Genomic DNA, 26893 nt, shown 5'->3' on the forward strand with positions numbered 1-26893 from the left:
ATGTGTATTGATACAGCCTCTATGAAGGGCAACTGGACGGTAGCTGTCAATATTGAAGGTGTGGGAATTCCCTGGGGGTCCAGTGGTTAGGACTTCACGTTTTCAGTGCCTAGGGTGTGGGTTCAGTCCCTGGTTGGGGAATTAAGGTCCCTCAAGCTACATGGCATGACCAAAAAATATATATATATAATATATATATTGAAGGTGTATATACTTTTTGATCCAGGTTTAGGAATTTCACTGCTAGGAATTGATCCGAAGATATTGATGCAAAGCCTTTCATACAAGTATTTTCATTGTAATCATAGAGGATTGGGCACCGGTTTCCTCCACGGGGCACTGGGTGAATTATTGTACATCCATATCGTGGCACCCTTAAATAGAAGAGGATCCTCTCTGTGTATTGACATTGAACACTCTTATCAAGAGGCAGCAGAAAATGATTAACTGTTTATTCAGTATACTACTGTACTGTATAAGTGGGAAAAGAAAAAGTGTGTTTGTATATGTACAAACTATCTCCAGATGGAGATTTCTACTTGCTATGGATTGTATTCTTCTTATAACTTTTCTGTTATTTCTAGGGACTTGGGATAAGAGGTGGCGGCTCCAGGGTAGTATTAGTCTACCAAATGGTAGATTGTGAAAACAAGTGTGATGAAAACTGACAAATAATAACAGAGTACAGCAAAGTGACTGGATAGCAGGTAATCATTCACAAACTGGTGGTTTTCCTGTTCACCAGCAATAGATAGTTAGAAAATGTAATGGAAGGGAATTTGCAACAGAAACCTAAGTATAAAACACCTAAGAATAAACATAACAATAAATATATAAGATCTTTACAGGGGAAAAAGTAAACTATAGGACATAGAAAAATACCTAAATAAATGGAGACTATTAATGGTCTCAATATATTATGATGCCAATTCTCTCCAAATTGTTCCATAAAGACAATGTAATCCCCCAAATATCCTAATAACATTTAGTATATAGATTAACAAGCTAATTTAAGAATTCATAAGTAAGGCTACAAGTGTATGCGTAGCTTAGACAATTATGGAGTGGGGGAAATCAAATGATCAGTAAATATAAAAATCAATGTCATTCTCCCTAGTCATTCCAGACATGTAAATTAAAATAAGATGTAACTTTTCACCATGTAATTGGCAAAAATAAAAAATGTTGATACTACCAATCAAGAATGTGAGGAAATGGTATTCTCCCACTCAACTGACAGAAAAAAATTATTTAAGGCTCTCTGAAAAGCAACGTGGCAGTAACTTTGAAAATGGTAATTATTCATTCTCAATGACCCAGCAATTCCACTTCTCAATATCTATCCTGTATGCATCAAACATGTATTTTAAGTGGCATGCACAAAGATATTCTTACCCCTAGTTCATAGTTGCAAAGAAAAGAAAAAAGGACAACAACCTAAATACCCATCGATATATTCATAAATGGCTAATAAGCCATGGTAAATCCCTACTGTGAAATATTATGTAGTAATTTAAAAGAATGATGTAAATCAATATCTACTGACATGAAAAGAATAAAAAGCAAGGTTTAGAATATTGAATTCAATAGCATCCCACTTATGAAAAATATAAAACACCACAAAACAACACTAAACACTTGTACAGGTACAAGTGCATGATTATACATTAATTTTTTTTTGAATTTTATTTTATTTATTTTTTTATACAGCAGGTTCTTATTAGCTATCCATTTCATACTTATCTGTGTCTCTATTTCTGCCCTGCAAACCAGTTCATCTGTACCTTTTTTCTAGGTTCCATATATATGCGTTAATGTATGATATTTCTGACTTACTTCACTCTGTATGACAGTCTCTATATCCATCCACATCTCTACAAATGACCCAATTTCATTCCTTTTTATGGCTGAGTAATATTCCATTGTATATATGTACTACATCTTCTTTATCCATTCTTCTGTCAATGGGCATTTAGGTTGCTTCCATGACCTGGCTATTGTAAATAGTGCTGCAATGAATATTGGGGTGCATGTGTCTTTTTGAATTATGGTTTTCTCTGGGTATATGCCCAGTAGTGGGATTGCTGGGTCATATGGTAATTCTATTTTTAGTTTTTTAAGGAACCTCCATACTGTTCTCCATAGTGGCTGTATCAATTTACATTCCCACCAACAGTGCAAGAGGGTTCCCTTTTCTCCACACCCTCTCCAGCATTTATTGTTTGTAGATTTTTTGATGATGCTAATTCTAATTGGTGTGAGGTGATACCTCATTGTAGTTTTGATTTGCATTTCTCTAATAATTAGTGATGTCGAGCAGCTTTTCATGTGCTTGTTGGCCATCTTCTTTGGAGAAATGTCTATTTAGTCTTCTGCACATTTTTGGATTGGGTTGTTTGTTGTTTTTTTTTAATATTGAGCTGCATGAGCTGTTTATATATTTTGGAGATTAATCCTTTGTCCATTGATTCATTTGCAAATATTTTCTCCCATTCTGAGGGTTGTTTTTTCTCTTGTTTGTAGTTTCCTTTGCTTTGCAAAAGCTTTAAAGTTTCATTAGGTCCCATTTATTTATTTTTGTTTTTATTTCCATTACTCTGGGAGGTGGGTCAAAAAAGATCTTGCTGTGATTTATGTCAAAGAGTGTTCTTCCTGTGTTTTCCTCTAAGAGTTTTATAGTGTCAGGTCTTACATTTAGTTCTCTAATACATTTTGAGTTGATTTTTGTGTATGGTGTGAGAGAGTGTTCTAATTTCATTCTTTTACATGTAGCTTGTCCAGTTTTCCCAGCACCACTTATTGAAGAGACTGTCTTTTCTCCATTGTATATCCTTGCCTCCTTTGTCTTAGATTAGTTGACCATAAGTGCATGGGTTTATCTCTGGGCTTTCTATCCTGTTCCATTGATCTATATTTATGGTTTTTGTGCCAGTACCATATTGTCTTGATTCCTATAGCTTTGTAGTATAGTCTGAAGTCAGGGAATCTGATTCCTCCAGCTCCGTTTTTTTCCCTCAAGACTGCTTTGGCTATTCGGGGTCTTTTGTGTCTCCATACAAATTTAAAGATTTTTTGTTCTACTTCTGTAAAAAATGCCACTGGTAATTTGATAGGGATTGCATTGAGTCTGTAGATTGCCTTGAGTAGTATAGTCATTTTCACAATATTGATTCTTCCAATCCAAGAACATGGTATATCTCTCCATCTGTTTGTCTCATCTTTGATTTCTTTCATCAGTGTCTTATAGTTTTCTTCATACAGGTCTTTTGTCTCCCTAGGTAGGTTTATTCCTAGGTATTTTTTTCTTTTTGTTGCAATGGTAAATGGGAGTGTTCCCTTAATTTCTCTTTCAGATTTTTCATCATTAGTGTATAGGAATGCAAGAGATTTCTGTGCATTAATTTTGTATCCTGCAACTTTACCAAATTCATTGATTAGCTCTAGTAGTTTTCTGGTGGCATCTTTAGGATTCTCTATGTATAGTATCATGTCATCTGCAAACAGTGACAGTTTTACTTCTTCCTTTCCAATTTGTATTCCTTTTATTTCCTTTTCTTTTCTGATTGCCATGGCTAGGACTTCCAAAACTATGCTGAATAAAAGTGGCGAGAATGGGCATCCTTGTCTTGTTCCTGATCTTAGAGGGAATGCTTTCAGTTTTTCACCATTGAGTGTGATATTAGCTGTGGATGGCCTTTATTATGTTGAAGTAGGTTCCCTCTATGCACACTTTCTGGAGAGTTTTTATCATAAATGGTTGTTGAATTTTTTTTAAAGCGGTTTTTATTTATTTTATTTATTATTATTATTTTTGGCTGCGTTGGGTCTTCATTGCTGCGTGCATGCTTTCTCTAGTTGTGACGAGCGGGGGCTACTCTTCGTTACAGTGCATGGGCTTCTCATTGTGGTGGCTTCTCTTGTGGAGCACAGGCTCTAGGCATGTGGGCTTTAGTAGTTGCAGCATGCAGGCTCAGTAGTTGCTACACATGGGCCCTAGAGTGTGCAGGCTTCAGTAGTCATGGAGCATGAGCTCAGTAGTTGTGGCGCACAGACTCTAGGGCCTGTGGGCTTCAGTAGCTGTGGCATGCGGGCTCAATAGTTATGGCTTGCAGGCTCTAGAGCACAGGCTCAGTAGTTGTGGCACATGGGCTTAGTTGCTCTGCAGCACGTGGGATCTTCCCAGCCCAGGGATTGAACCCGTGTCGCCTGCATTGGCAGGCGGATTCTTAATCACTGTAGCTTTTTTCTGCATCTATTGAGATGATCATATGGTTTTTATTCTTCAATTTGTTATGTGATATATCACATTGATTGATTTGTAGATATTGAAAAATCCTTGCATCCCTGGGATAAATCCCACTTGATTATTGTTTATGATCCTTTTAATGTATTGTTAGAGTTGGTTTGCTAGTATTTTGTTGAGGATTTTTGCATCTATGTTCATCAGTGATATTGGCCTGTAATTTTCTTTTTTTGTGATATCTTTGCCTGGTTTTTGTATCAGGGTGATGGTGGCCTCATAGAATGAGTTTGGAAGTGTTCCTTCCTCTGCCATCTTTTGGAGTAGTTTTGGAAGGATGGATGTTAACTCTTCTCTAAACGTTTGGTAGAATTGACTTGTGAAGCCTTCTGGTCCTGGACTTTTGTTTGTTGGGAGCTTTTAAATTACTGACTTATTTTCAATACTGGTAATTGGTCAGCTCATATTTTCTACTTCTTCCAGGTTCAGTTTTAGGTGATTGTTCCTTTCTAAGAATTTGTCCATTTCTTCTAGCTTGCCTATTTTATTGGTGTATAGTTGCTTGTAGTAGTCTCTTACGATCCTTTATATTATATTTCTGTGCTCTCATTGGTAACTTCTCTCTTTTCATTTCTGATTTTATTGATTTGGGTTATCTCCCTTTTTTCTTTTTTTTTAAAGATTTATTTATTTTATTTATTTTTGGCTGCATCGGGTCTTAGTTGCAGCACGCAGGATCTTTGTTGAGGCATGCGGGATCTCTCTAGTTGTGGTGTGTGAGTTTTCTCTTCTCTAGTTGTGGCACATGGGCTCCAGGGCGCCTAGGCTCTGTAGTTGTGGGGCGTGGGTTCCAGAGCACGTGGGCTCTGTAGTTTGTGGCATGCAGGCTCTCTTGTTGAGGCGTGAGAGCTCAGCAGTTGTGGCACATGGGCTTAGTTGCCCCGTGGCATGTGGGATCTTCGTTCCCTGACCAGGGATTGAACCCGTGTCCCCTGCATTGTAAAGCGGGTTCTTTACCACTGGACCACCAAGGAAGCCCCTCCCTTTTTTTCTTGATGAATCTGGCTAAAGGTTTATCAATTTAGTTTATCTTTTCAAAGAACCAGATTTTAGTTTCATTGATCCTTTCTATTGTTTTTTAGTCTCTATTTCATTTATTTAGCCTCTGATCTTTATGGTTTCTTTCCTTCTACTCACTTTGGGTTTTGTTTGTTCTTCTTTCTCTAGTTGCTTTAGGTGTAAGTTTAGATTTTTTATTTGCAATTTTTCTTGTTTCCTGAGGTAAGCTTGTATCAGTGTAAACTTCCCTCTTAGAACTGCTTTTGCTGTGTCCCATAGGTTTTGGATCATTGTGTTTTCATTTTCATTTGTCTCTAGGTATTTTTTGATTTCCACTTTGATTTCTTCAATGATCCATTGGTTGTTTAGTAGCAGATTGTTTAACCTTCATGTGTTTGTGTTTTTTGCAGTTTATTTTTTTCTTATAGTTGATTTCTAGTTTCATAGCACTGTGGTTGGAGAATTTTTTTAAAGCATAATCCAGTGAGAAATACTGGCATAGTAACAAGAGATAAATTAAACTCTTAATAAAGAACTACGACAGTAAGATTAGAATCTTGCCTTTTAAGAAAAAAAAAAGCTGAAAGTAGCTTGATGAAAGGAGGTATAAAAAATGGTTGGGGCATCTGGGATATAGCAAGAAAATCAAAATGCATAAAGATGGTGAAAACTAAGTACTATGCCCATCTAAGACAAAACATGTAACCACACTGAGCCAAAAGGAAGAAGGGGGGCGATATGGAGGGGGGTGGAGAAGAAGCAAAGTACAAAAGAGTATCTAAAGAGTATCTATGGCATGTTACTCTTCACATAGCAAGAAGGAGATGACCTAGAGGGGTGGGATAGGGAGGATGGGAGGGAGGCTCATGAGGGAGGGGATATGGGGACATATGTGTGCATATGGCTGATTCACTTTGGTGTACAACAGAAACTAACAGTATTGTGAAGCAATTATACTCCAATAAAGATCTATTAAAAAAAAAAGAAAATACATATGTATCTTATTTGTGCAAAAGATATATCCCTGACTTACAATGCAGTTACATCCCGATAAACCTATCTTAAAGTTGAAAATACATTTAATACACCTAACCTACTGAATATCATAGTTTAGCCTAGCCTACCTTAAACGTGTGGAGAACACTAACATTAGCCTACAGTTGGGCAAAACCATCTAACACAAAAGCCAATTTTATAATAAAGTATTGAATATCTCATGGAGTATTGAATACTGTACTAAAAGTGAAAGACAGCATGGTTGTCTGAGTACAGAATGGTTGTAAGTGTATTGTTTGTTTACGCTCATAGTCACGTGGCTGATGGAGCTACAGCTTGCTGCCCCTGCACAGCATCACAAGAGAGTATCTACCGCATGTCACTAGCCTGGAAAAGATCAAAATTAAAAATTCTAAGTACAAATGGGTATAGCTTCACACCACTGTAAAGCCAAGAAATCATAAGTCGAAAAATCTTAAATCAGGGATGCTGTGTACAGGAAAGATAAACCAGAAACTGAAGAGGTGGGCTGCCTATATGGTATGGGTAACAAAGAGGTGAAAGGATGGGAAAATTAGAAGGGGGTGATGGGGTGAGGAGGGAGTGACACTTTGCTGAGTACTATGTGTGTAGCTTCGACTCTGAAAACCTTACTAATGTCTCACATAACCAAAAAAAAAATTATTAAAATCAACCAGGATGGGAGAAGAACCCAAAATGGAGTATGAATAGTAACAAATTAGCAAGTTAAATATATTACAAATGACTAACATAACCATACTGAAGGAGATGGGAAAGAAAAACAACTAACCAAACTAACAATGGAAAACAGTATATTAACTGGATACTGAAAGCCTAAAGATAAAAAGCACTGTTTATAATGACTATAATCTAGCTAGTAAATTTGTTTCTCATAGGGGTGTGGATTAACCATTCAGTAACTACTTTGTGTGTATACTAGTACTCAACAAATAAGTGAATACACTGTATATCAGGGCCATGATTCTATTAATAATTCTCAGAGGTATGTTACAAATAAGGAAAGGGGGACATGGCTAGAAGGAACCCTGGTGTTGAGTTGGAATCAGAGGTATCAGTATAGAAATCATTATTTTTAGTACATATCTAATACACACACACACACACACACACACACACACACACATTTAGATGTGTGTGGGGGGGGAGGGTTAGTACATGTACTTACATCTCCTAGCTCCATGTGCTAAGATGACCAAGAAGCAGTGGTACTCTTACTGCAATAAGCACACCTAGAACCTAGATCTTGAATTCTAAACACCGTTCCTCAATGAAAGGAACAAGACCTCCTTTGGAAAATACAAGATGAGTATGGAATGACCTGTTGTACCGGAAAATAAGGAGGTAGTTGAGGTACTTGAAAAAAGATGGGAACATGTCAAAAAGACACAGGAACCGGTGTGAAGAAGTTCCCAGTGGACAAAGCTGGAACAGTTTGAGCTTAACAAAATTAAAAATAATAGTATTGAATTTGAGCTCAGAATAAAACAAATTTCCATGAATCCATACCAACATAAAAAAGGATTGAAGGGCTTCCCTGGTGGCACAGTGGTTGAGAATCCGCCTGCCAATGCAGGGGACACGGGTTCAAGCCCTGGTCCGGGAAGATCCCACATACCATGGAGCAACCAAGCCCATGTGCCACAACTACTGAGCCTGTGCTCTAGAGCCCGTGAGCCACAACTACTGAGCCCACGTGCCTAGAGCCCGTGCTCCGCAACAAGAGAAGCCACCGCAGTGAGACGCCCACGCACCACAACCAAGAGTAGCCCCCACTCTGCACAACTAGAGAAAGCCCGCATGCAGCAACGAAGACCCTACACAGCCAAAAATAAATAAATTAAATAAATTTTTTAAAAAAGGAATTGAATAAATACAGGTATAGGGGAAATAATAACTCTTCTTACAAAAAAATTCCAACTAATAAATGTAGAAGAAATGAGAGAAATAAAAAAATTACCAGGCTTCCCTGGTGGCGCAGTGGTTGAGAGTCTGCCTGCCAGTGCAGGGGACACGGGTTCGAGCCCTGGTCTGGGAAGATCCCACATGCCGTGGAGCAACTGGGCCCGTGAGCCACAACTGCTGAGCCTGCGTGTCTGGAGCTTGTGCTCCACAGCAAGAGAGGCCGCGATGGTGAGAGGCCCGTGCACCGCGATGAAGAGTGGCCCCCGCTTGCCACAACTAGAGAGGGCCCTCACACAGAAACGAAGACCCAACACAACCATAAATCAATAAATAAATTTAAAGAAAAAAAAAAAATTACCACCAGGCAGACACCACCATAATAAGTGTTGCAGGTCTGGTCAGTTTGATGGATGCTAAAATCAGTTGTGAGTGTTTGAGAAGAAATAAGATATTTCATAGTCTCAGAGTATTTCTCTAAGATATTTGTCAATTACATAGGGAAAACTGGTAACTTTACTGTGGAGAATCTCTGCAGACACCTCCTTAGCCAAGTGATCAAGGTTAATAAATCACCAGCAACAAATCACATTGAAATCATTATGCACTGAGATGGACACAATATCACTTCTGGGTTAATCTTGCTAAAAATGCAACACCTCAAGCTAATCATGAGAAAACATCAGACGAACCCAAGTTGAAAGACATTCTACAAACTATCAAGGTCATGAAAGACAAAGAAAGACTGAGAAACCATCACAGATTGCAGGAAACCAAGGAGCCAATAACTAAATGCAATGTGGATCATGGGTTGGATCCTGAAGCAGAAAAAGGACATTAAGGGGAAAATGAGTGAAATTTAAATAAGATCTGTGTTTGGTTAATAGTATTCACCAATGCTATTTTTCTGGTTTTGGTAATTGTATAATGGTTATGGAATTGTGAAAATTACGGAAGCTGGGAGAAAGGCATATGTAAGCTATTTGTACTATTTCTGCAACTTTCCTCTAAGTGGAAAATTATTTCAAAAGAAAAAGAGAACATAGAGAGAAAGGGCATTGTTCTCAATACTCTATTTCTTTGTATTTGCTATATTCAACCCTGCCAATGTGCTTGCATCTCCCTGCTCTACTTGATGGCACAAAATATTACATGCTGGGAAATTGTGCAGATGAACCAATATAGTTTCCATGGCATACTGACATCATTTCCCTACTTTCCAATCTCATATGAGCTTAATTAATGGACCTTAAAGAATTTTACCAAAATAGACTATATTGAAGTTGCATGTGACATATTTGATTAAAATGGAATCATGAAATATGAGGGGGGAAATCAGTATTTAAAAGTCAATATAAGCCTGCAATAGCCAAAACAATCTTGAAAAATAACAAATTTGTAAGACTAACACTTCCTGATTTCAAAACTTATTACTTACCTATAGTAATCAAAACAGTGTGATAGTGGCATGAGGATAGACATATAGACCAAAAGAATAGAATAGAGAGCCCCCAAATAAACCCAAGCATATCTGGTCAATTGATTTTCAGTAGGAGTGCCAAGACCATTAAATGGGGAAAGACAGTCTTTATAACAAAAGGTAATGAGAAAACTGGATATGCACATGCAAAAGAATGAAGTTGGATCTTTACCTTATACCATATACAAAAACTAACTCAAAACAGATCAAAGGCTTAAGGTTAAGAGCTAAAAGTAAAGAACTTTAAAATGAAAACATAGGGGAAAGTCTTTATGACATTGGATTTGGCAATAATTTCTTGGATATGACACCAAAAACATAGGCAATAAAGAAAAAACAGAAAAATTGGACTTCATCAAAGACATTTGTGCATTAAAGGACATTATCAAGAAAGTAAAAAGACAGTTTATAGAGTAGGAGAAAATATTTGCAAATCATCTATCTGATAAAGGATGTTAATCCAGAATATATAAATAATTCCTATGAGGCAATGGGTTAAAAAAACCTCAATTCAAAAATGGGAAAAGATCTTGAATAGGCATTTCTCCAGAGAAGATATACAACTAGACAATAAGCACATGAAAAGATGTTTAACATCATTAGTCATTAGGGAAATGCAAATCCAAACCACAATGAGATACCACTCTATGCCCATTAGGATGGCTATGATTCTAAAACAAACAACAAAAACAAACAAAAAAGGAAAATAACAAGTGTTGGCAATGCTTTGGAGAAATTGGAATCTTCATATATTGCTGTAGGAAAGTAAAATGGTTTAGCCGCTGTGGAAAATAGTTTAGCAGTTCCTCAGAAAGTTAAACATTGAATTACCGTATGACCCAGCAATTCCATTCCAATGTATATACCACAAAAAAACTGAAAGCAGGGATTCAAACAGGCACTTGTACACCAATATTCATAACAGCATTATTCACATTAGTCAAAAGGTGGAAACAACCCAAAAGTTCATCTACAGGTGAATGGATAAACAAGTTGTGGTATATATATACAATGGGATATTATTCAACCATAAAAAGGAATGGAATTCTGATACATGCTACATACAACATGGATGAACCTTGAAAACATTTTGCTAAGTGAAATAAGCCAAACACAAAAGGACAAGTATTGTATGATTCTACTTCTATGAGGTACCTAGAACAGGCAAATTCATAGAGACAGTAAGTAGAATAAAGGTTACCAGGGCCTGGAAGGAAGGGGCTATGGGGAGTTGTTGTTTAATGGGCACAGATTTTCTGCTTGGGATGATAAAGTTCTGGAAATGGATAGTGGTATTGGTTGCACAACATTGTGAAAGCACTTAATGCCACTGAATTGTACACTTAAAAAGGTAAATTTTATGATACACATATATTTTTTTCTTTAACAGTTTTATTGAGGTATAATTCACATATAATAAATGACACATTTAAATTTTCAGTTTTATATGATACATATATTTTAACACAAAAGCTCAATACTATACATGAAACATATAATATTGTATGTCAAATATACTCAATTAAAAAAATTAAATTACATTCCAAAAAACTCAATAAAACATATGATGTGAAATACAGATGTATAATCATAGTAATTAACAATTATAAGTAGACATTTAAAAATTTTGTCTATATCCCCTGAAGTTTGTATATTCTAGTTGTCCAAAGAGCATTTTGAGAAACTTATCATTAGGAAAATGAGGGATCTCCTAGATATAGTCTGCCTTATCTGTAAGTGTATATGCTCGTGTGCATGTGTGTGTGTGTGTGTGTGTGTGTGTGTGTGTGTGTTGTATGATGGGAAATAGAAGAAAAGAGAAGAGGATACTACCTCTTCGTATTGAAAGAAGGTCATCCTTTTTGCTTGTCCTGGGGAAAAAAGAACACTGACATGACATACTTTTGGGAATGCTGCAGACTGATCAAGAAAAAAAGGAGGGAAAGTACACATTACCAACATTAAAAATGAAGGAGGGGATATCACCACAGACCCTACATACATTAAAAGGCAAATAAAGGAATGTAGTGAATAACTTTATGCCTATAAACTTGACAAATAGATGAAAAGAAAGAGTTCTTTGAAAAACACAACTTACCAAACTGATACAAAAAGAAATAGAAAATTTTCATAACTCTATTTTTAAAGTTGAATTGATGATGGAAAGCCTTCCTGCAAAGAAAACTGCAGGTCCAGATGGTTTTCTTTGGGAATTCTATCAAACATTTAAGGAAGAAATTATACTAATCTTACACAAACTCCTTTAGAAAATAGAAAGTGTTCCCAGCTCATTTTATGAAGCCAAGATAATACTGCCAAAAACTTGACAGAAGCACTACAAGAAAATTGGAGACCAACATCTCTTAAGTTGCAAAAATCTTTCACAAAATATTAGCAAGTCAAAAGCAGCAATACTACATCATGATTAAGTAGGTGTATTCTAGGAATAGAGGTTGCCTTAACATTTGAAAATCAGTTGGTGTTATTTGCCACTGTAACAGAATAAAGGAGAAAAACCATATAACCATACCAATGAATGGAAAAATGCCTCATAAAATTCAATAGCCATCATGATTTTAAAACAAAAACCTCTTTGCAAACTAGGACATGAAAGGGAACTTTTTGTTAAATTTAAAAGCATCTAGGAAGAACCTAAAGATAATATCATACCTAAAGGTGAAATATTGAATATTCTTCTCTCAAGATTATAAACAAAGCTAAGATGTTCACTCTCACCACATTTTTCAATATTATACTGGAGACCTTAGCCAATGTAAAAAGGTAAGAAAAAGATATAAAAGTCATACATATTACAAAGGAAGAAATAAAATCATTAGCATTTAAACAAGCATTAAAATCCACAAAATACTTAGGAACAAATTTAACAAAAGACATGCAAGACCTCTACAGTGAAAACTATAACACGTTACTGCCAAGGCTTGAGCTGCAATTTAATGACTGCTATCCATGAAAATACTTTGTAAGGAGATTCTGTTTGAGGCACTTTAATATTTTGATGAAGTGTTCCTCAAGCTGGACAAAAAGCAATACCCTGGCCCTAGAAAGATTTGCATTACTACTACTCAGTCCGACTAATAGTGGGCTAACAATTTTATAACAAAAAAATAAGTCTGCAATTATTATGTTTTTTTTTTTCCTCAGCCCACCTGGATAATATTGATGTACCCTTCCCTCAGAGCACTATACATGACATTCCAGAGAAGGCTGGCAGAGCCCTGCTGAAAACCCAAGCATTGTATCTTGTTGATTTTCCTTCGATGTTTGATTAGCATACCCTACCTACATCATCCTCCAACTCTGGATCATGCAGTGACTCTGAAAGCCACTCCGGGAGCGGCCCATTGAAACCTGGTGGGTGCAGAGCAGTCTCTCTTGCCCTTGCTGGAGAATGACCTATAAAAAGTGGGGTACTCACCTGCTACAGTAATGGAGAGGTAGGTACATGTAAAGAACCACAATCTACCTGTTCTCTTTCTCTTTTCTCCCCTCCTTTAATCCCTTCAGAGTTTTTTTTTTTTTTTTGGCCGCACCCTGCAGCTATGCAGGATCTTAGTTCCCTGACCAGGGATTGAACCAGTGCCCCCTGCAACAGAAGCGTGGAGTCTTAACCACTGGACTGCCAGATAAGTCCCCAGAGATTTCTATTTTTGAGTTTTTATGAGCTTAATTCTGAACAGTTTTCGAACAAAACCTATTGCCCTGTAAACAAAGACCCTCTACTTTTATACTTTGTGTATTATCAAGCAATATTTGGACTTACACCTGCCTTTGTCAATTTGAAATAATTTAAGGTTAATTTAATAGGTTTTTCTTCCATTTTGAGTTTATTTTTGTATATGGTGTGAGAAAATGTTCATAGTTCATTCTTTTTTTTTAATTTAATTTAATTTAATTTTTTACACAGCAGGTTCTTATTAGTTATCTATTTTATACATATTAGTGTATATATGTCAATCCCAGTCTCACAATTCATCCCAGCCCTCATCCCCCTTTCCCCCTTGCTGTCCATATGTTTGTTCTCTATGTCTGTGTCTCTATTTCTGCCTTGGAAATAGGTTCATCTGTACCATTTTTCTAGATTCCACATATATGCGTTAATATATGATATTTATTGTTCTCTTTCTGACTTACTTCACTCTGTATGACAATCTCTAGGTTCATCCACATCTCTACAAATGACCCAATTTCATTCCTTTTTATGGCTGAGTAATATTCCATTGTATATATGCACCACATCTTCTTTATCCATTCATCTGTCAATGGACATTTAGGTTGCTTCCATGACCTGGCTATTGTAAATAGTGCTGCAATGAACATTGGGGTGCATGTGTCTTTGAATTATGGTTTTCTCAGGGTATATGCCCAGTAGTGAGATTGCTGGGTCATATGGTAATTCTGTTTTTAGTTTTTTAAGGAACCTCCATACTGTTCTCCATAGTGTCTGTTATCAATTTACATTCCCACCAACAGTGCAAGAGGGTTCCCTTTTCTCCACACCCCCTCCAGCATTTGTTGTTTGTAGATTTTCTGATGGTGCTCATTCTAACTTGTGTCAGGTGATACCTCATTGTAGTTTTGATTTGCATTTCTCTAATGATTAGTGATGTTGAGCAGCTTTTCATGTGCCTCTTGGCCATCTGTATGTCTTCTTTGGAGAAATGTCTATTTAGGTCTTCTGCCCATTTTTTGATTGGGTTGTTTGTTGTTTTGATATTGAGCTGCCTGAGCTGTTTATGTATTTTGGAGATTAATCCTTTGTCCATTGATTCGTTTGCAAATATTTTCTCCCATTCTGAGGGTTGTCTTTTAGTCTTGTTTATAGTTTCCTTTTCTGTGCAAAAGCTTTAAAGTTTCATTAGGTCCCATTTGTTTATTTTTGTTTTCATTTCCATTACTCTGGGAGGTGGGTCAAAAAAGATCTTGCTGTGATTTATGTCAAAGAGTGTTCTTCGTATGTTTTCCTCTAAGAGTTTTATAGTGTCCAGTCTTACATTTAGTTCTCTGATCCATTTTGAGTTTATTTTTGTGTATGGTGTTAGAGAGTATTCTAATTTCATTCTTTTACATGTAGCTGTCCAGTTTTCCCAGCACCACTTATTGAAGAGACTGTCTTTTCTCCATTGTATATCCTTGCCTCCTTTGTCATAGATTAGTTGACCATAGGTGTGTGGGTTTATCTCTGGGCTTTCTATCGTGTTCCATTGATCTATATTTCTGTTTTTGTGCCAGTACCATATTACCATATTATCTTGATTACTGTAAGTTTGTACTATAGTCTGAAGTCAGGGAGTCTGATTCCTCCAGCTCCGTTTTTTTCCTTCAAGATTGCTTTAGCTATTTGGGGTCTTTTGTGTCTCCATATAAATTTTAAGATTTTTTGTTCTAGTTCTGTAAAAAATGCCATTGGTAATTTGATAGGGATTGCATTGAATCTGTAGATTGCTTTGTGTAGTATAGTCATTTTCACAATATTGATTCTTCCAATCCAAGAACATGGTATATCTCGCCATCTGTTTGTGTCATCTTTGATTTCTTTCATCAGTGTCTTATAGTTTCCTGAGTACAGGTCTTTTACCTCCTTAGGTAGGTTTATTCCTAGGTATTTTATTCTTTTTGTTGCAATGGTGAATGGGATTGTTTCCTTAATTTCTCTTTCTGATCTTTCATTGTTAGTGTATAGGAATGCAAGAGATTTCTGTGCATTAATTTTGTATCCTGCAGCTTTACCAAATTCATTGATTAGCTCTAGTAGTTTTCTGGTGGCATCTTTAGGATTCTCTGTGTATAGTATCATGTCATCTGCAAACAGTGACAGTTTTACTTCTTCTTTTCCAATTTGGATTCCTTTTATTTCTTTTTCTTCTCTGATTGCCATGGCTAGGACTTCCAGAACTCTGTTAACTAATAGTGGTGAGAGTGGACTTGCTTGTCTTGTTCCTGATCTCAGAGGAAATGCTTTCAGTTTTTCACCATTGAGAATGATGTTTGCTGTGGGTTTGTCATATATGGCCTTTATTATGAGGCGATAGATTCCCTCTATGCCCACTTTCTGGAGAGTTTTTATCATAAATAGGTATTGAATTTTGTCAAAAGGCTTTTCTGCATCTATTGAGATAATCATATGGTTTTTATTCTTCAATTTGTTAATATGGTATATCACATTGATTGATTTGTGTATATTGGAGAATCCTTGCATCCCTGGGATAAATACCACTTGATCATGTTGTATCATCCTTTTAATGTGTTGTTGGATTCTGTTTGCTAGTATTTTGTTGAGGATTTTTGCATCTATATTCATCAGTGATATTGGTCTATAATTTTCTTTTTTTGTAGTATCTTTGGTGTTGGTATCAGGGTGATGGTGGCCTTGTAGAAGGAGTTTAGGAGTGTTCCTTCCTCTTCAATCTTTTGGAAGAGTTTGAGAAGGATGGGTGTTAGTTCTTCTCTAAATGTTTGATAGAATTCACCTGTGAAGCCATCTGTTCCTGGACTTTTGTTTGTTGGAAGATTTTTAATCACAGTTTCAATTTCATTACTTGTGATTGGTCTGTTCATATTTTCTATTTCTTCCTGTTTCCGTCTTAGAAGGTTATACCTTTCTAATGATTTTTCCATTTCTTCCAGGTTGTCCATTTTATTGGCATAGAGTTGCTTGTAGTAGTCTCTTATGATGATTTTTATTTCTGCGGCGTCTGTTGTAACATCTCCTTTTTCGTTTCTAATTTTGTTGATTTGAGTCCTCTCCCTCTTTTTCTTGGTGAGTCTGCCTAAAGGTTTATCAGTTTTGTTTATCTTCTCAAATACCTGCTTTTAGTTTTATTGATCTTTGCTATTGTTTTCTTTGTTTCTCTTTCATTTATTTCTGCTCTGATCTTTATGATTTCTTTCCTTCTGCTAACTTTGGGTTTGTTTGTTCTTCTTTCTCTAGTTCCTTTAGGTGAAAGGTTAGATTGTTTATTTGAGATTTTTCTTGTTTCTTGAGGTAGGGTTGTATTGCTATAAATTTCCCTCTTAGAACTGCTTTTGCTGCATCCCATAGGTTTTGGATCTTCGTGTTTTCATTGTCATTTGTCTCTAGGTATTTTTTGATTTTCTCTTTGATTTCTTCAGTGATCTATCTCTTGGTTATTTAGTAATGTATTGTTTAGCCTCCATGTGTTTGTGTTTTTACATTTTTTTACCTGTAATTTATTTCTAATCTCATAGCGTTGTGGTCGGAAAAGATGCTTGATATGATTTCAATTTTCTTAAGTTTACCAAGGCTTGATTTGTGACCCAAGATGTGATGTATCCTGGAGAATGTTCCATGTGCACTTGAGAAGAAAGTGTAATCTGCTGTTTTCGGATGGAATGTCCTATAAATATCAATTAAATCTATCTGGTCTATTGTGTCATTTAAAGCTTGTGTTTCTTTATTAATTTTCTGTCTGGATGATCTGTCTACTGGTGTAAGTGAGGTGTGAAAGTCTCCCACTATTATTGTGTTAGTGTCGATTTCTTCTTTTATAGCTGTTAACATATGCCTTATGTATTGAGGTGCTCCTATGTTGGGTGCATATATATTTATAATTGTTAAATCTTCTCCTTGGATTGATCCCTTGATCATTATGTACTGTCCAAATTGTAACATTCTTTAAAGTCTATTTTATCTGATATGAGTGTTGCTACTCCAGCTTTCTTTTGATTTCCATTTCCATGGAATTTCTTTTTCCATCCCCTCACTTTCAGTCTGTACGTTTCCCTAGGTCCGAAGTGGGTCTCTTGTAGACAGCATATATACGGGTCTTGTTTTTGTATCCATTCAGCAAGACTGCGTCTTTTGGTTGGAGCATTTAATCCCTTCACATTTAAGGTAATCATCAATATTTATGTTCCTATTACCATTCTCTTAATTGTTTTGGGTTTGTTTTTGTAGGTCCTTTTCTTCTCATGTGTTTCCCACTTAGAGAAGTTCCTTTAGCATTTGTTGTAGAGCTGGTTTGGTGGTGCTGAATTCTCTTAGCTTTTGCTTGTCTGTAAAGCTTTTGATTTCTCCGTGGAATCTGAATGAGATCCTTGTTGGGTAGAGTAATCTTGGTTGTAGGTTCTTCCCTTTCATCACTTTAAATTATATCATGCCACTCCCTTCTGGCTTGTAGAGTTTCTGCTGAGAAATCAGTTGTTAACCTTATGGGAGAATTTAACAATATTTTTATATTTAATTTGGGTCTTTCTAGCTAAGATTAGTAAAGCTAATTAGTAAGGTAAATATTCACTGGGTGGGGGTGGTTTCTAAATGCTTGGTTTGTGTCATAGACATTGGTAAAAGATTTTTTTGTTGTTTTTCATCAATTCCAAGTTCCAAATAAAGTCCAAGAACCCCCCAGTTTAATTTAATATCTTTATCATTTGATTGAAGCATAAGAAGTAGCATATTTGCCCCCAGAAAAAGAAATCAACAGACTCTGTGGTAGGCGGAATAATGCCCCCTTCCCAAAGATGTGTGTATTGTAATCCCCAAAACCTGTGAATATGTTCTGTTACATAGTAAGGGAGAAATAAGGTAGCAGGTGGAATTGTTTGCTAATTAACTGATTTTGAGATGGGGGGATTATCCTAGATTATTCAGGTGGGGCCTATGTAATAACAAGGGTTAATAACAAGGGTTCTTATAAGTGAAAGAGGAGAGGCAGTGTCAGAGTGATTCACCACGAGAAGACTCAACTAGCCATTGCTGGCTCCAAGCATAGTAGGGAGCCACCAGCTAAGGAATTCAGGCAGCCTCTAGGAGGTGGAAAATGTATGAAAACAGGTTCTTCTCTAGGATCTTGAAGGTACACAGCCCTGCTGATACCTTGATGTTAGCCCATTGCGCTCCGTTACACCCTTATGACCTACAGGATTATAAAATAATGAATCTGTGTTGTTTTAAAGGCATTAAGTTTGTGGCAATTTGTTACAGCTGCAATAGGAAAAATAGGAAATGAATACAGTACAGAATCTTTACTATTAAATCACATTGTAATTGAGTAATTTGATCACAAGGTGGCACTAGACTACCATATTTTTCATAGAAGTCCTTTCAGTTTTATGGTATAAAGGGCAATGATACAATTTTCTTCTAATACAGGTTTTTAAATCATTTTGTCACATTTGTATCTAAGTCTTCTTCAGTATTGATGGCAAGTCCCTTAAATTGGCCTTCATGAATTTTTTTTAATTGACATGTAGTCGATTTACAATATTGTATTAGTTTCAGGTGAACAGCAAAATGACTCAGTCATATGTATATCTATATTCTTTTTCCGATTCTTTTCCATTATAGGTTTTTACAAGATATTGAATATAGTTCCCTGTGCTATACAGTTAATGCTTGTTGTTGTTCATGGATTTTTAAGTTGATTTCTGGCAATGATTTTTTTTTTTAATTCAGAAAGATGAACTATAAATGAATAGAAGTCACTAGAATATGTGTCACAAGTGTGAGGACATTTTTGTTCTTGGTGCCTTGAACACTGACGGCAGCCCATAGCAGATGCCCAATAAATAATTGTTAAACGAAAGAACATCTCACGTCCAATTTGCATGTATAAATTGTTTGTCAAGTCTTTTCTCACATTAACCTGAGTCATCTGGAACCTGAGGAAAATCCTTTTGTCCACGAATTTTAAATTTAGCACTATTCATAGAGCAGTCATTTGTTCGAATGAACTTACAATGCATTCTTCTTTGTGCTAGAAATGAAACAGGCATGGCTTGTTCTCTACAGCACCCTCCCTCCCCCACCTGCCCTCCACCCAGGAATGTCCGGTTCTAATGAAACACCCCAGTGTGTCTCTCCTCCTCCCGGTGTGTGTGGGTGACTTTGGGGGCAGTGTGTAGTCAGGGTAACCAGGGACCACAGGTGGACCACCTTGGGAAGTGGGGTTTCCAGGTAGTCTGCATTTCACTGTACCTGTGTGGCCTTGGATGCTTTGCGCTTGCTGATCCCTCTGTCCCAGGGCATTAGGCCTCTCCCTTGGCTTGTCCAACTCTCCAAGTCAAAGAGAGAAAGTGTACTCTTTGGAGAGTGTCTTCCAGATACTCTGTCTCCAGACACCCTGTAAATTCTGATTCCTCTCTATTCTTGTAGAACTTTGTTCCTCTCACCCTTTCCATGTTGCTTTACGGTTAGTTGTATAAAGTGGCACTAGCTTGTAATTTCTCTGTAGAAGAAGATCATATTTTATTCTTTTTTGTATCCTCAACACCCAGCCAATACTAGGAACGAAGTAAATGCTTCTGGAAGGAAGGGGGGCGGGAAGGCTGTCCCATCATTGGGCTCAGACTGCAGATGGGTAAAATAACTGTTGCTGATTTCTTAATATTTAAGTATGGGTGTGTGAACATATGTTTAACCCAGAAGAAAGAAGTAATCAGGATTACATTCATCATTTGGGTATAATTTCCATTTACAGACTCAGGATAGTAAATATAATGAGGCCTAAAATAAATGCTGTCTTTCCTCTTTTAAAAAGATAAGGAATTTGAATGCAAATTGTAATGTTTTTCTTCAAAGAGGAATGATTTGCCACTCTTTAATTTGATAAAGCTCTTTATACTTCAAAAACAGACTCAGGCTTTAAATATTAATAAACTTCAGAAAGCAAGAATCAAATCCTCAACTTTTCATGAATTAATTATCATAATTTTAAAACTCCAGTTTTATAAAGCAAATCATAAATTGCAAAATGGCTTTTCCAAATTGTGTCTTTTGGGTATAATTCATATGATTAAATAAAATTTTATGTATATTAAATTGAGTATTAATACCATAATTTGAAGTTTCCTGTTTCTTGTTATTGTATAACTTTATACATTTTTTTTGCATTCAGTAAATGACGTGTTTTTTTTTTTTTAAGAATTTCACTTTAATTATTTAATTATTTATTTATTTATTTATTTATTTATTTATTTATTTATTTATTGGCTGTGTTGGGTCTTCGTTTCTGTGCGAGGGCTTTCTCCAGCTGCGGCGAGCGGGGGCCACTCTTCATCGCGATGCGCGGGCCTCTCACCATCGCGGCCTCTTGTGTTGCGGAGCACAGGCTCCAGACGCGCAGGCTCAGTAGTTGTGGCACACGGGCTCAGCTGCTCCGCGGCACGCGGGATCTTCCCAGACCAGGGCTCGAACCCGTGTCCCCTGCATTGGCAGGCAGACTCCCAACCACTGCGCCACCAGGGAAGCCCATGACGTGTTATTTTCAATCAACTTTTATTTTTATCAAAGTGCTGTTTGAATAGTATAAAAGATCAAATATTGCTAAAAGTAACTTTTATAAAACAGCAGTCTCTTTTCTTTACCTTTCTACTCCCATCATCTGCCAAGTAATCAATTTCAACTTTTTTAGATATTTTCTCTGATTTTACTTTCTTATTTCTAAATAATATGCATAATATATACTGGTATCTCTTGACTCATCAGAATAGACTTACCTGTTGATTTCCAATTATAGATAACAAGGATTTTAGCTCAGGTATACCACTCTTTCCTTTCCACCATCTTCTCAATAAAATTATATCTTAAATATCTGTTAAATCTATGTTCAGTGTTTTCTTAATTTTGACAATGTATGTGTAGTACATATTATGTTATTGCATCAAGTAGCATGATTATATATCCTTTCTTACATAACTTGTGTTTTTTGGAGTTAATAATTGCCTTATTTGAAGACATTTTCTTAATTTCCTTTGAATATCTGACTAAATATTCCCATATCCTCAACAGCTATGTAAAATGTCTCTCATTACATTTTATACATAACATGTTAAATAACTGAAGAACTACATCCCGGACCCCCAGCCTGCTTCAGTCCAAGACAGTCCTAGTGCCTCCACCTTCTGGTTACAATCTAGATGCTTCCACTGTGGGCCTTTTCTCCTCTGTTGTATTGGAACTTCCACTGGCCATTACCCTGGGGATTCTTTTTGCCTCTATTAGATCCTCTGTTTCCTCAACCGCATGTATCCCAATATCCCAATATCCTCCTTCTAAAGGGAGCCCTTTCGTGTGAGTGTGGTATGTGTGTGTGCACATTCCCAAATAGCTTCCTAAGAAAGGTGCTTGGAAGGGATATGTCTAGAGGTCTAAATTGTCTCTTTTCTACCCTCTCACTTGATGGAGAGTAAACATTTCCTTTGGAAATGTGAAGGTGCAGCTTCATTATCTTCTACCTCCCATTCAAGAAGTTTGATGCCATTCTTACACTCTTCTGCTCATTACCTGTCTCCCCCTAACCTCCACCCACCACCCGAACTTTTAGAGCCTTCTGTTTATCACTAGTGTGCTAGTGTTTGAAATTTTATGATAATGAGTCTTTTGGGGTTTTTTTTTTTTTTTATTGCTTAATGGGTTTTTTAAATTTTTTCTTTATTTTTCTTTATTTATTTGTCTTTTATTCATTGGGCTGGATATCCAACTGGCCTTTTTTTGAAAAAAGGCTCATGTTCTTCAGCCCTGGAAAATTCTCTTATGTTATTTTATTAACACTTTCCTTTTCTTTCTTTTTAAATTGATGGCTTACTTTTTTTTTTGGCTGCGTTGGGTCTTCGTTGTGCGCGTGGGCTTACTCTAGTTGCGGCGAGCAGGGGCTACTCTTCGTTGCGGTGCGCGGGCTTCTCATTGCGGTGGCTTCTCTTGTTGCAGAACACAGGCTCTAGGCACACAGGCTTCAGTAGTTGTGGCACGTGGACTCAGTAGTTGTGGCATACGGGCTCTAGGGTGCACGGGCTTCAGTAGTTGTGGCTCGAGGGCTCTAGAGCGCAGGCTCAGTAGTTGTGGTGCGGGGCTTAGTTGCTCCACGGCATGTGGGATCTTCTTGGACCAGGGCTCGAACCCGTGTCCCTTGCATTGGCAGGCGGATTCTTAACCACTGCGCCACCAGGAAAGTCCAACACTTTTCTTTATCATTCTCTTCTGTTCACCCTTTCTGGAGCTCCTATTATTTAGTTGTTGGGCCCCCTGGATTGACCAACTAATTTCTTAAGTTTTCTCTCTTATTGTCCAATTATTTGCCATTTTGCCCTAAGTTTTGGATTCCCTAACTATATCCTCTACTTTTCTACTGGGTTTTCCATTTCTGCCATCCAATATTTATTTTCCTAGTATTTTTGTTGTTGTTGTTCTCTGAATGTTCTTCTTTTTAAAACTACCATTTTGTTCCTGTTTTATGGATACAATATTCTCTCTTATTTCTCTGAGAACAGTAATGCCTTTTTTTCCCACATTTTTCTTCTCCCTCCATAGTTTCAGTGTCCTCTGAGTTCCTTTTTTTAAAAAACAGGTTTATTGGAGGTGTAATTTGTATGCCATAAAATTCACCCATTGTGAGTGTCTAATTCACTGATGTTTAGTATATTTATTGTCAGTCAACCATCACTGCAGTCCAGTTTTAGAACATTTCCATCACCCCAGAAAGGTCTCTGGTGCCCGTTTGCAATTCATCTCCATTCCTAACCCTAGTCCCAATCAGCCAATAATCTGCTTTCTGTCTCTACCCATTTGCGTTTTCTAGGCATTTCGTATAAATAGAATATACAGTATACGTTCTTCTGTGTCTGCTTTTTCACTTCACGTGCTGTTTTTGAAGGCCATCCTTGTTGCAGCATGCATCAGGAGTTCATTCCTCTTTATTGTTGCAGAGTATTCCCTTGTGCTGATGTACCACATTTTGTTTTGACATTCACCAGTTGACTAGACATTTGTGTAGTTTCCACTTTGGAGGAAGTAGAAACATCTTTTTGTTATTTTAATATTTTATTTTGTACTCTGTGTTTCACATTAGAGAATTTTTCACAAATGTATGACATTCTCTAGCAGTCTGCTCATATTTGGAAAAAGAGGCCAAATAAGTTACTTGGAAGCTGTATGTGTGCGTGGTGGGTGGTGGTGAAGTGGGGGCTTCTTTGTAATTCTTCGAGGAAATCTTCATATCAGTGTTTTTCATCCTTTTCTCTTGGGCTGGTGGTATTTTCCAGAAAAGACTCTTCCAATGTCTTGGCTGGAAGGTATAATCCTAGCTTCCAGTATTCCGGGAGTCGAGAAGAGGGAAAAGGCTGAAATGTCCCAAATTCTAGGACATAAACTCTTACTTAATCCCCCTGTTTTCAGTGGGAGATCCCTGCCTCCTTTAGCTGTGCCTGGTGTCCCTGAGTCCAGAGACCCTCTGTTTTATTATCTTCTACTGCACAGAGTAGAGAAGGAGATCTGGAGATGCTTTTTAAATAGACTTTCAAACAGTCTTTCTATTCTTAGCCCTACCATTATCTTCTCCCCCCCACCACCATTCCCACAGCTATCTGGTGCCAATTTCTGAGCCTCTGGGCTTCTGCCATGTAAAGTAGGATACCACCCTGCTCTGCCCACTGCCAGTTTTGGATTAGCTTTCTTGGATCCACTAATCCACCTACCACTTTTTCATCTACTTTGCAGTATCTGAAATTTTACTGCTATTGTGTTCTTTCCTGTTATTATTATGGGTTTGTGCTTCTATAAAAATCCTTTTACTCTTATTTTCATAGCATTTTCATCAGAAAGAGAATATTTATTCAACCAGCCATCTTTATTGAGAATCTCAATTTAATTCTTTAATGAAAAATACAACTTCCAGTTCCAAATAATTTATGTAAATACCTCATTCTCAAGGAAGTACTGAATAACCCACCACTCTTTAAATGTGAGCTGCACATAGTGACTTCCGTCCAAGAGTACAGAACAGAACGGGGTGAGGGAGGAATAGCTTTATATTGGAGATACCTGACAAACCCTCCCACAGCCTGGTGATCAAGGTCAACATCAACAGTGATAAATCATGCTGATAGTATGCACCCTTTGTGGCCTCACTCCCCCAAACCTATAACCTCAGTCTCATCGTGAGAAAAACATCAGATAAATCCCAATAAAGGGACAATCTACAAAGTACACGACCACTACTTCTCAAAACTGTCAAGGTCATCAAAAGCAAGGGAAGACTGGAGAACTGTCACCACCAGGAGGAGCCTAAGAAAATATGACAAATAAAGGTAATATAATAACCTGGGTGGCATCCTGGAACAAAACAAGAACATCAGGCAAAAACCAAGGAAATCTGAATAGTGTATGGACTTTAGTTAATATTAATGTATCGATGTTCATTAATTGTGACAAATGTGCTGCATTAATGGGGAAACAGCAGTGGGGCATGTGGAAACGCTTTACTATATTTGCAACTTTTCTATAAATCTGAAATTATTCCTTTTAAAAATTTATTTAAAAAATAAAAATAAATGATCCTCTAATTTATACTTTGGCTATTTATTGACAACTTTATGCTGATAGAAATGTTACCAGGAATTATCATTTTACAATTTGACTCATATCTACCTCACACCAAAACCATTAGCAATCTGTTCTAATTCGTGTATTGGAATACTTTATTCATTCTCTTTTCCAAATACTTATTGAGCAAGTACTATGTTCCAGGAAATATACCTGGTGCCGGGCTACAGAGATTAATAAAATATGATTCCTGTCCCACAAGAAGTTTACGTTCTGGGAACACAGACCGTCCTAGAACACTTATTGTATTCCACTTCTCCAGAAGCAAACCAGCTGCAATGAACACATTTTGCTATTCCTATTAAGAGTACAAAGAAAATAATAGCTGAAATTCTTCTCTAGCTTTTAAATGCTTTTGTTTAGGTGAGACATGGAATTCATTAAAACTGCATTATCAATTAAGAAACGTGCAGGAATGATTAACTTAAAACCTGGTAGAAAAGGGCATATTAACCGAGAAACAGAACTTCCTTCTTTTTGACATGACGACACATCCCCTCACCAACAACAACATTAAGCAGCGCCTCATCAAGAAGGTGCAGGAGGCTGTTCTCGACAAATGGGTGAACGACCCTCACCGCATGGACAAGCGCCTGCTGGCCCTCATCTACCTGGCCCACGCCTCGGATGTCCTGGAGAACGTGTTTGCGCCCCTCCTGGACGAGCAGTACGACTTAGCCACCAAGTGGGTGCGGCAGCTCCTGGACTTAGACCCTGAGGTGGAGTGTCTGAAGGCCAGCACCAGCGAGGTGCTGTGGGCAGTGGTGGCCGCCTTCACCAAGTGACCTTGCGCAGAACCGAGCGTCCCCCTTTCTCTCGCGGGAGCCAGTCGTTTTTCTTCCAGGGACTTCTGGTTTTCTGCAGTTTGTACTTCCCACACTATAATTGGCTTTTGTTTTATGAAATGGTGGGTGGCTTTTCCTGTTGTGGGTGTGTACGTGCAGGAAGCTGCTGGTATGAGAGACCTTTCTGTTTAGGTTTAGAAAAAAAAGTTTTGCTGCCTATTGGCATTTCATTCCTTCTTGAGTTCAAGAGAGTTGCCATTCTCACTGTAATAGGCTTTGGATTTTTGTTACGTTTACTTTCAGACCACCTCCAGTTTCTTTCTTTCCTTTTTTTTTTTTTTTTGTCGATTTTTGTTTTTTATTGAAGCATAGTTTGATTTACAATGTGGTATGAGGTTCAGGTGTACAGCATAGTGATTCAGTTATACGTATATATATCTATCTATCTATTCTTTTTCAGATTCTTTTCCCTTATAGGTTATTACAAAATATTGAGTATAGTTCCCTGTGCTATACAGTAGGTCTTTGTTTGTTTTCTATTTTATATATAAAAGTGTGTATATGTTAATACCAACCTCCGAATTTATCCCCCTCCCCTTTCCCCTTTGGTAACCATGTTTTCTATGTCTGTGGGTCTATTTCTGATTTGTAAATAACTTCATTTGTATCATTTTTTTTAGATTCCACATATAAGCAATATGATATTTGTCTTTGTCTGGCTTACTTTACTTCGTATGATAATTTCTAGGTCCATCCATGTTGCTGCAAATGGCATTATTTCATTCTTTTTTTATGGCTGAGTAGTATTCCATTGTATATTTGTGCCACATCCTCTTTATCCATTCATCTGTCGATGGACATTTAGGCTGCTTCCATGTCGTGGCTATTGTAAATAGTGCTGCTATGAACATTGGGGTGCATGTATCTTTTTTTTTTTTTTTAAACATCTTTATTGGAGTATAACTGCTTCACAGTGGTGTGTTAGTTTCTGCTTTATAACAAAGTGAATCAGCTACACATATACACACGTTCCCATA

General features: G+C 37.1%; 1 protein-coding gene across 1 annotated transcript; it reads left to right on the forward strand.

Moving 5' to 3' along the window:
- LOC132363316 (Golgi phosphoprotein 3-like) lies at positions 1-25981 on the forward strand. Its single transcript, XM_059919065.1, is given in 3 exon segments — positions 1-58; positions 19083-19124; positions 25435-25981. Coding segments are annotated over 3 exon segments (522 nt in total). The 3' UTR covers positions 25857-25981.
- Positions 25982-26893: the final 912 nt, after the last annotated feature.

Source organism: Balaenoptera ricei, chromosome 3 (assembly GCF_028023285.1).
Source record: "Balaenoptera ricei isolate mBalRic1 chromosome 3, mBalRic1.hap2, whole genome shotgun sequence".
Lineage (NCBI taxonomy): Eukaryota > Metazoa > Chordata > Mammalia > Artiodactyla > Balaenopteridae > Balaenoptera > Balaenoptera ricei.